At 42.1% G+C, this 11,376-nt stretch overlaps 1 protein-coding gene across 16 annotated transcripts in view; it reads left to right on the top strand.

Annotated features, from left to right (window-relative positions):
• Nucleotides 1–11,376, top strand: part of Eif4g3 (eukaryotic translation initiation factor 4 gamma 3) — a 225,315-nt gene that overhangs the window by 39,844 nt on the left and 174,095 nt on the right. For all 16 annotated transcript variants that reach the window (XM_050150849.1, XM_050150839.1, XM_050150803.1 and 13 more), the window contains exon 2: nt 8,898–8,973. In XM_050150849.1, the coding sequence (XP_050006806.1) occupies nt 8,898–8,973 (76 nt within the window). The remainder of the gene's footprint in view (nt 1–8,897; nt 8,974–11,376) is intronic.

Raw genomic sequence — 11,376 nt, 5'->3', positions numbered from 1 at the left:
AGTGCTGGGATTAAAGGTGTGCCCCACCACCGCCTGGCTAGATAGGTCTTGAAGTACCCACCAGGCCTAGCTGAAGTCAGTATGGGTTCAGAGTCCGTTGGGAGTGCATGGGGGATGAGTGCTCAGAGGTTATGAAGCCTAGGGAAGAGGTTGCAGAGTATGCGTTGGCTTGGCTTGTCGCTGCTTTTCTCAGTTGTCGTGACTGCCTTAAACTAACTGGCCACATGCATTCACAAAGTCTTGTAGAGGTGGAGCTTCAAACTTTCCTTTCATGAAGGCAAATATGAGGCAAACACCATTTCTGTTCTTAACCTATAGTAGAGAAGGAGCTTTGCTTACAGTCCCAGAGGGAATGACGTCTGGATGCTTGTCACCTGTAGTGTTTGGACATACACTTGAAGTCTTCTCCACTTTCATTCATGGATGAAAACTTTACTTTTGTATTGATTGGTGAAGATTGGTATTGATCAGAACACTTGTCTATACCAAGGGTTGCTTACTGTTTTAAAAGTAATAATGATAGTGGGTGGAGATGGCATCTTGTTGCACTATTATGCAAATACAGCATTTAATGCCTTTTGTTAGAGAAGTCCTTTGGTGCTGCAGCCTTCTGAAAAACACCTGGTGCAAATGTCTGTCTGAACTCCTTTACCCCCTCTCTTTTCCTGAGACAGTTTGGCTGAGACTCTAGTCTCCAAATCACAGAGATCCACCTGCCTCTGCCTCCTGAGTGCTGAGATTAAAGGTGAGTGCCACCACCTTCCGGCACAGATGTCTTTTGGGTTTTTTGTTTGTTTTGGCTTTTAGTTTTTCGAGGCAGGGTTTCTCTGTGTAGCTTCTGAGCCTGCCCTGGAACTCATCTGTAAACCTGGCTGGCCTCAAACTCACATTGATCCGCCTGCCTCTGCCTCTCGAGTGCTGGGATTAAAGGCATGTGTCACTACCGCCCACAGATGTCTGTCTTAACCCTTTCTGCTCTCCCATCAGACAAAACTGATGCAATTATCCTTGAGATAGATAACATCTACAGAGGTAGATGACAGCACATTTCGTTTCTTCTGAATGATCAGTGGGATGGGAATGCAGTTCCTAGAACTCTAGTGGGAACAGCTGTGGAGTCTTACTTGCTGGTCTCTGCGGATAGATATACTCAGTAGCTTCAGGCTTGCAAAGCTTTTCCGTCGTAGATACGCAGCTGAGGAGATGTCCTCTACACAAGTAGACCCATCCTCCACTTCACTTGCCCTCTTTTGTTTTTCTTAAACTACATACTGTGACATTGAAAGGACTTGTATTCACCAGAAAGACAAGGAGTGCTTTCATGGTGCAGGGTCTCCAGAGCTGCTGTGCAGGGCCTTTGTTGGGTTGACGCTTGCTCTCTTGCTCGCCACCCTCGGCCTCATTGTTGGCACTTTGCATCTGTATTATTTTGAGAATTTCATCTCTTTATTTAATAGTTCACAGTTGCAAAAGGAAAATCAAGTTTCTTGAAATATATGTAAACCAAAAACTTCCCTGTTATTTATTGGGAAAAGGTACCTTTTTATATCAAAGTGCCACTGTGGAAATACTTCTTGGTCTTGTTAAAATTATATTCTATTATTTAAAACTCAGGTAATTTGCATTTAAAACTCAAGAAATTTGTTATTGTGTGGCTGCAGCTCCCTAAGGTATTACTGTGCTTTATATTAATTTATGAACCACAAGAGTCAATCACCAGTGTTAGATGGTATTACAGTTCAGTTTTTAAAAAATTTGTGTGTGCTTGTGAGTGTGCACGTGTGCGCACAGGTGGACATTTGAGTTCAGGTTCAGTGGAGGCCAGAGGCTTTGGATCCTCCCGAAGGTGGAGTTGTGGGTGGTTGTAAGCTGTCCTGGGTGGGTGCTGGGAGGTGAACTGAAGTCCCCTGCAAGAGCAGTACATGCTTTTGTGTTTTAGCACTGTTCTCACTCCGACCCTGGTAGTTCTTGTTTTTATGTTACATCGGATAAATGTGAAGTGGAGGATTATTTTAAAAAATAATTATTTTTTCGAGATAGGGTTTCTCTGTGGCTTTGAAACCTGTCCTGAATCTAGCTCTTGTAGACCAGGCTGGCCTCGAACTCACAGAGATCCATCTGCCTCTGCCTCCCAAGAGCTGGAATTAAAGGCCTGCGCCACCACCACCCAGCAAAAATAATTATTTTTGAGACATGATCTTGCTTGGTAATCCGAGTTGGCCTACATCTGCCCCACCCCTGGTGCTGGGTGGTAGCTGTGTGTGTGCATTGGGCCCAGCTTAAAAAGTTTTGTAAGAATGCAAATAGGAATTAGGTGTAGTGGTTCTGGCCTCTAAGAGTAATCTAGGGTGGCTGAGGTTGAAAGATGGAGAATTCTAGATCAGCCTAGATGGCGTGGTGAGTTTTAAGCCAATTTAGGCTATGTAACAAGGCTCTGTCTTAAAACATTGAAACTACATCAAAACTTCTAAAAAAAAACCTAAACAAGATAGAATCTGAATCCTGGTGACTTGGAAGGCTGGGATTATAATAGAAATTCACCTGCATGCTACCAAGCTGATGTGTAAATGTGCCTTGAGGTAAAATGTGTTATTTTGCCGTTTATTGAAGTATTGGGCCTCAGTTTGATCTTTTTTTGCTGGAGAGAAACCAAGCTCTTATCTTTTAGTTGGGGGAGTGTTTGCTGTTTGTGCCTTCTCTGCTGTAAACAGGACTCGGAACCCTTTGCATTAGGCATTACTGTATTTTTCGTGACGAACCATGGTGTTTCTAGAAGTTAGCTTTAGCTCTTGTGGCGGTCGACAGGCAGCAAGTAGGGTAGCTGATGGGTAGGTAGCTTCCTGAGGCCCATGTGATTTTGTAAATCTCTGTTAGTCTAGAATTGATATGCTTCATTGACAGGCTGAGATTGCCTGTACTCATTCACAGATTGAAAGGTTTTGTGGGATGTAAGGAATCCATCCAGAGCTGTTGGCCATTGGGTGCTGTACATGGCCAAGGTAAACACTTGATAGTAGTGGCTGAGGCTTGTGCTCAGCTATTCAAACCTCCCACTGCCAAAGAGCAGGAGGAGGGGTGGGCGAGTGAGAGAGAGAGGAGTTGCTGTTTTGCTGGTGATTTGAATTGTTCTGAGTGGAGGGAGGGATGGGATGATCCCCAAGGGTTCAGTGAAGAATGGTGTGCCGTGGCCCTGAGGCTGCCATAGAAGACCTGCTCCAGGCAAACAACAGAGAGGGCCACTCACTGTTGCCACTTTGTTTACTGAATGTGCCTTCTGCAGCACATACCAGTGGACATACCAGCTCATTCTTTTTCCATAAAGAGCATTAATGAGTACTCATATTTCATTTCTCAAATGCACAGTGGTTCTCTGTCAGCATGAATGAAAAGCCCTTTGGATTTTGTTTGATGACCTCATTGGATGACCGTTTTTGAGTTAATGTGGCATGGCACCATTGAAGGGAAAGGGTCCCTGATGCTTTTCTTCCTGGAGCAATGTGCCTCTGGCCTACTTACCTAAGTTTTTCTTGACTTGGAGGTACTTGACTGTAGGTGCGAGGAATGCTGAATTTCTGGCCCTGAGTTTCCTAGGCAGCCTGTCTGCTGTGCAGAGATAGGATCAGAGCTGTTTCAGTGAGTGCAGTAAGATTTTCCTTGTCACTTTTCATTTTACTGATAGTTTCACTTAATGCTCCAAATCAAAGGTGGTAACGTGTGAGCACCTCAGGTCCTATGAAGGTCGTGGGCTCCCAGCTGTTGGCAGTGATGATGTGATTTAACAGTGTGCTTTCTCCAAACAGAGAAACACTAGTAGCAACAAGAAGACTTCTCGTTTAACTTTTGTGTGCATATATGTATATGTATGTGTGTGCTGTGTGTGTGCAGGTGTGAGGATGAGAGACTAATGCTACCTCTTTCTGACTCTTCATTTTTGAGGGAGAGTCCCTTACCAACTGCACCTCACTGATTTGGCTAGACTATCAGCAGGGAGCCCCAAGGAGCCTGGTGTTCCCCTTCTGTCCATCTTTGGGATTCCAGGCTCCCACTGTTGTACTCGACTGTTTAACAAGTTGCTGAGGGTCAGGTTTTCTTTCTTTCTTTTTTTTTTTTTTTAAGATTTATTCATTTATTATGTATACAACATTCCTTCCATGTATACCTGCAGGTCAGAAGAGGATGCTAGATCTCATTATAGATGGCTGTGAGCCACCATGTGGTTGCTGGGAATTGAACTCAGAACCTCTGGAAGAGCAGTCAGTGCTCTTAACCTCTGAGCCATCTCTCCACGCCCCCAGGTTTTTATTCTTGTGTGACATTTCTCCAGTGTCATGTCGTTACCATCCTCACATCCACCCCAGCTTCCTCCCACCCCCAGTTTTTTGACACAGAATGAGATAGGGTCTCTCTGAATAGCCCTGGTTGTCCTGGAAATCATTTTGCCCCGCCTCCAGAATGTTGAGATTAAAGGTATCCTCCACTGCACACTGCTTGCCCTTTGTTTTTTGTTTTTGCTATGTTCTAGGATGGCCTAGAGCAATTTATAATCCTTTCTTTAGCCTTTTGATTATTGGGTTTCCAAGTGTGTGTGCCTCACACTTAATGTGTTTGATAAGACAGCAAAAGCTACTAATTTTAATAAACCCAACTCTTTGGACATATGCCATCTTTTTAATATTCTGTATGATAAGCTGGGAGTTATATGTAAGGGACTATTCATATATTGTTCTTACCTAAAAACACATACACCTGGCCACTGTGGTACACATCTGTAATTCTGGCACTGGAGAGATGGAGGCAGGAGGTTTTCAGGTCCAGTCTAGCTTGGGCTACATAGATTCTATTTTCACAAATCAAAGAATTTCAAATAAAATCAAAATAATTTCCTACCCTTCTAAAGACATCTTGTTGTTTCTGTAGCTCTATGTAAATAACAGATTAACTAGCTTAGGTGGGGTTTGCAGCATTCTTGTGAGTTGCACTCAAAGTTGGGTTTGTCACATTGATGTACAATTATAAACTACTCAGCTGCAGTTCAAGCTAAGAAACAGCTAAGGGACTGGGGAGTAGTCCCGCGATAGAGAGCACGTATGCCGCTGCTGCAAAAGGCCCGAGTAGGGTACCCAGCACTCTGCTCTGCTCTGTTAGCTCCCGACTGCCTGAAACTCCAGCTCCAGGGCATCTGAGTTCTCTTCTGGCTTTCCAGGGATCTACTGTCCTCCTGCCCTCCGATGGCTCCCATACATACCTGCTTCATGCTAACAAGTACAAATAAATCTTTTAAAAAATTGTGAAAAATTAAAAAAAATTTGCTTCTTTCTTTCAGCTCAAAGGGTTCTAAGGAGCCTGTGACTTAAGCTATGTAAGAACTGCACTCAGTTGCAGGCTGGTGGAATCACTTCTGGAACTCACCTGTCTCTGAACAGAACAGATCCCCAGTGCTTGTCTCTGGCTGACCCCTCTCAGGGTTTTAAGTGGAGAGGTGGTCTAAACAGCAGCCTAACTGAAAGTTAATAAGATATTTGTTTAGAGGTTTTTTTAAAAAATAATAATTGCCAGGCGATGGTGGCGCATGCCTTTAATCCCAGCACTTGGGAAGCAGAGGCAGGCGGATCTCTGTGAGTTTGAGACCAGCCTGGTCTACAGAGCTAGTGCCAGGACAGGCTCCAAAGCCACAGAGAAACCCTGTCTCGAAAAACAAAAAAACAAAAACAAAAAATAATAATAATAATTTATTTTTACTTTATGTGCATTGATGTTTTACTTATGTGTATGTCTGTGAGGTTGTTAGATTCCCTGTAACTGGAGCTATAGACAGTTAGGAACTTCCTGTACGGGTTCTGGGGATTGATCCTGGGTCTTCTGGAAGATCAGCTGGTGCTCTTAACCTCTGAGCCATCTCTCCAGCCCCCTATTTGGAGTTTTTAAGAATTTCAGTTTAGCCGGGCAGTGGTGGCGCATACCTTTATTCCCAGCACTTGGGAAGCAGAGGCATATGGCTCTCTCTGAGTTTGAGGTTGTCCTGGTCTACAGAGCGAGTTCCAGGACAGCCAGTACTGGTACATAGAGAAACTGCCTCGGAAAACAAACAGACAAAAAAATCCATTTAAATTATTTTTCTTATTTATTATCTATTGTGTGTGTCTTCGTGCGTGTGTGTGCTTGCACTTGCAGGAGCCCATAAGTAGAGGTGATTGTGAGCTGCCTGATATGCGTACTGGGAACTGAACTCAGTTTCTATAAGAGACCAGTGAGTGCTGGCTTAGCTGTCTTTTCAGCTCCCTTAGTTTTTGCTAAGAGATCTCTGTCTAGTCCTGGCTGGCATCCTGCCTTTTCTTCCTTAGCTGTGGGATTACAGCCACCACACCGAGCTCTTTTTTTTTTTTCCATTGGACTTGTAGCCAGACTTCAGCTACATTGTTTGATTTCTATTTGACTTCTTAAAAAAAAATTATTTTTTGATAGTACTGCAGTTTTGTTTTATGTAAGTAGCGTTTAGTTATTTGTAGAATATAAAAATGAAATGAGCATTCTTCATTGTAGAAACAGGAAGAAAGTTTGTTCTGTAACGTAGGCAAATGATGCTCTAGCATTCTTGTTATTATAGTCATCCAGTTGGTTAGCAGGGGAACAGAAATCGGAGTCTTGAGTGGCTCAGCCTCAGCTTCTCAGGCAGAGTCCTGAACTCCTTGAGAACTGCTTTTCCCATGATGAGAATTAGGTCCTTCCTGTAAAAAAGCTGTGGCAGTTGGAAGCACAGAAGAAAGCATGGCTCCATTTCCACCTGCCTCGCAAATGTAGAGCTCGTGTGAAGAGTTGTGAGCTCATAATGAGGGCATTGTCTTTGAACTTGTTAGGCTTCTGCATTTAATAGTGTGTGTGTGTTTAGGATGTATGTATACCATATGTGTTTGTGGACTGTGTGGAGAGTATGTGAAGTTTGTGCTGTGTGTAGTGTGTATGTATACCATGTGTGCTTGGATTGTGTGGAGAGTGGATAGTGTGTGCAGAGTGCGTAGGATGTGTGTGTATAGTGTGTGCAGTGTGTATGTGTATAGTGTGCATATTTAGTGTGGAGTGTGTATGTATAGTGTGTATACATGTATAGTGTGCTTTGTGAGTATATGTGCTATGTGTGTATAGTGTATATATGTATGGATTATGTTTGGGTAGATTGTGGTGTAAAGTGTATGTACTTGCAGTGTGCTTGCGGATTGTGTGGAGAATGTGGATGTTGGTGTGGAGGGTGCATGTGGATTGAGTGATATGCATGTTGTGTGTGGTTAAAATGAAATGGTTCCTTTGTGAAATGTTTCAGCTCCATTGCTTCCCAGAACAGCAAGTGCGCACACAAAATATTTAACTGTTGTGTGAGGTTGCTAGTTTAAAAACTGTCTGGAGACCACTGTAGTCTCTTTAGACATTTTAATGACTAAAACAGAGGGTGTGTTTGTTTTGTTTGCAGTCTTCTAAGCTGCTGCTTGGAAATAAAGAATCTACTAATGAATGATTCAGACTTTGGCAACTCTGAGTCATTCTTAAAATACAAACAAACAAACATCCACTACTTTTTTTCTTCACTCTGTTTATAATTTTTAAAGATTTAATTCATATGTATGAGTGTTTTGTGCGTGTGTGTGTGTGTGTGTGTGTGTGTATGCATGTATGTATGGAAAGCACATGCATTCTTGGTATCTGTAGAGGTCAGAAGAGGGAATTAGATCCTGCGGAACTGCTGTAAGCCACCGTGTGGGTGTTGGGAAGTGAACCCAGGTCCTCTGTAAGAACAGCAAGTGTTCTTAACTCCTAAGCCATCTCTCTGGCTCTCTTTTCTTTTTGAAGAAATAGTTTCAGTAAAGTGTTACCCTGGCTGGCCTTGAACTCACTCACTCCTTTGACCATTCTGGCCTTGAACTTTCAGTGGTCTCCTGCTTCTGCCTCTTTAGTACTGGGTCATAGTTGACAGCCACTACACCTGCAGTAGCTCTTATATTGTCTTCCCAACTCTCTCAGTGAATTAGAAAGAAGCATTATACAAGAAGTATTAAGTGTTTGTTAAATTGAGGAAAATTTTTTTCATTTGGGATTAGTGATACAATAATTAAAAATGAATTAGTCATGAATTAGCCAACTGGAATCTGACTACAGGCTTGTTGGAGTTAAAAAGAAATAGGTAAAATTCACATAATTTGTACTATTTGTGTTTATTGTAGAGAGACATAATCCGGCATGCATTTGTGTCATTCAGGGACAGTGCTGTGATCTTTTCCCTTTCACATAAACCACATTTTGTAAGCATTTCTTCTTAAAATGGTACCACATCATCTAGGACAGTGCTTGTCTCCTAGTTTGAAGTTAAATAAAATGATAGTCTTTTGTCTTTTAATGCAATGTTGTCTTTGTATTCTGAAATATTTTAAGTGACTGGTGGAGAACCTCTTTTTAAAAGTGAGAAATTTGCTGGGTGGCGGTGGTACATACCTTTAATCCCAGCACATAGGTAGAGGCAGGTGGATCTCTTGAGTTAAAGGGCAGCCTGGTCTACAGAGTAAGTTCCTTAAGGCAGCCCTGTTTCCCCTATGCTGGAGGCGCCAGTTGTTGTCTGTTGACCTTGCTTGCACTTCTTTTCTGTCTAAAGGCGGTCGAGTCTCATAATGGGCCTACAGTTTGGGGACTCAGTCATTGTTTTCATTTCCAATGGAAGGTTATTGTGGGAAGCAATTTTGGAGAAATTGCTAATCACGATAGGAAATTTGAAATACTTGAGTTTCCAGTTTCTTGGGAGGGATAAGTGTACAGCACCACAGGTTGGCTTAAAAAAAAAATGGGTCATTGGCAGAATTTTCTCGAGCTGCTAAGCAATTCTGTTTGTGTATTCGCCTCCTTAACTCGCTTTCCAGGATTCCTAGAGGACCCGTACAGCAGCCTCTGGAGGATCGCATCTTCCCTCCCACCGTCTCTGCAGTCTACAGCACGGTAAGCATGCCAAGTGTCTGTCATGTTGTCTGTGTGCACACATTAGTGCTTGGAATTTCTGGTAGTGTTGGATTGACATAGGCTTCAAGTAGACGATTAATAAATTCTCAGTAGAATTAGATGTATATCATGTGACCATTGTAAGCTAAAGTGGAAGTGGGGTGAACACCGTGATGTGGTTGGCTGGACTTCCACATCTGCCCGTTCCCCTCTCTCTGTAGTTATTAAACTCTGACTTCTGTTGTGCAGTGTTGGGGACATAGAGCAAGTTCTTGCGCATACCAGGAGCTTAAGTATTCTACCATGCAGCCATGCTTCCACTCCCTTGGAATTAATAATTTTTACACTGAACTTAAATTATTATTTTCTAATTTGTACTTGTTTTATGTGTATGGTGTTGTCTGCATGTGTACCTGTACACCTGTGTGTTTAGTGCCCTTGGAGGCCAAGAACAAGCATCAGATCTCCTGGGGCTGGAGTTAGGAATGATTGTCTCCGCTGTGTTGGTGCTGGAATCCTTTCTGAGGCCTCTGCAAGAGCAGCAGTGAGTGCTCTTAGCCACCGAGCCTTCTCTCCAGCCCCTGAATTTTAATTTTTATTAACTACATATATTTTTTTTAGTTTTATTTTCCAGACAGGTTTTCTCTGTGTAGCCCTGGCTGTCCTGGAACTTGATCTATAGACCAGGCTGGCCTTGAACTCACAGTTTTCCTTTTCTTAATTAAGTGTTTTTTCCTTTACCTTTTCTATTGCTGATTCCATATAAAATATGCATAGATATTGGCTAAGTGAACCCAAGAGGTTTGAATTATGTTTTGAATGACGAATTTTTAAGAGAAGGTTCATTTTATAGTTTGAAAATTCAGTTACTAAAATGATGTTCTCCATTGAACCTATGAGAATTTAAGAGACATGGTGACATACCTGTCTATTAATATCCTGTTCTCTATCTGCCGTTTACGCCTGTTCTGAAAGGAAACTAGAGTCTGACAGAAATGGGGCAATAAATGGTTGCAATCCAAAGTAATATGATTCTTAATAGTTTGAGTTCTGAATCAGTTTAGTTCTTGCACAGTCGTAGAGATTGAACCCAGGGTTTCAGAAATGCTAGGCAAGTGCATGCAGCTCAGAGTTGGAGCATTTGTCTTTTAACAAAAAAAAAGGCTTACATTGTTCAGGTGTTGTATTCAGTGCTTTGGTGGAAACAGTAAGATAAAAGGGTAGAGGATGAATATGCTCCCCTAGCTAACACGCTCAAGGAAATTCTCTTGGAAAAGGCATTTAGGGAACTAGAAAGCCTGGAGTGGCAGTGCATACTTTAATGCCAATACTGGGGAGGCTGACGCAGAAAGATCCCTAGTTCCATGCTAGCGTGAGCTACTTAGTAGACACTTGGTCTAGCATGTGCATAGTTCTGGAAGTGCATAGTTTTTGCTGCCAAGAAAAACAAAATAAAATAAAATTGATGATTTCTAGAGAAAGAGCACCCCTGCAGTACAGAACCCCTGGGATGGCTGTGGGTTAGCAGAGTCTTCAAAACCACAGATGCTGGTGTGGAGAGAGGTTGGACTTGGGGCAGCAGATAACATGGGGAATTATAGGCTGTGTAGAGGTTTTGAAACTTAGACCTGGTATAATGAAATACAAAAAGAGGAGAAAGAGAAATAGAACTAATTTGCCTTATAGAGTGTTACTGTTTTAAAGGTGTGCACCACCACTGCCCAGCTATTTCTGTTTTTTAATGCCTAGTTGTTTCTGTATTTTGTTAGCGGTCCCAGACTATTAGAGTGAAGTCTGCCTTAGACTTCCTGGTAGCAGGTTTCTTCTTCAATTTAAAAATTACATTTATTTTACTCGAGATCTGGAAATGCCTCTGCCTCTGGAGTGCTTTCATTTTTAATGAATTATTTGCATTCTTGTTTGTTTGTTTTGCATCAGTGTCCACTATATATCTCTGGTTGTTCTGGAGCTTGCTGTATATGCCGGACTGGCTTTATGTTTTCAAAGATCCTCCTGACTCTGCCTCTAGAGTGCTGGGAGTAAAGGTGTTTGTCACCACACCTGGCAAATTATTATAGTCTTAATGGTTGAAGATTCCCAGTCCAGACTTTTCTATTATTGTACATATTGTTGCCAGTGAGTAGGGTCGTATGTGGCTGGGGTCTTTGAGGTTTTAGTGTCCCCGTCCAAGCATCAGGATTCTATATTTGGTCATTATTTTTCTGTAGTTTCATTTTCCCCATTTCTGTGGCAGCAAATAAAGGCTAACCCTCACTCATTCCCTACCTACACTGACATGCAGTGCCATATAATGTTTGAATTGAGTTGGTTAAATTCTTTTTTTTTTTTAAATATTTATTTATTTATTATGTATACAATATTCTGTCTGTGTGTATGTCTGCA

The sequence above is a fragment of the Alexandromys fortis genome, unplaced genomic scaffold (genome assembly GCF_014885135.2).
Source record: "Alexandromys fortis isolate MF-2015 unplaced genomic scaffold, M_Fortis_MF-2015_v1.1 scaffold_26, whole genome shotgun sequence".
Taxonomy (NCBI): Eukaryota; Metazoa; Chordata; class Mammalia; order Rodentia; family Cricetidae; genus Alexandromys; species Alexandromys fortis.
Note: the sequence above shows the minus strand (reverse complement) of the source record. Positions and strands in the feature narration are given on the sequence as shown.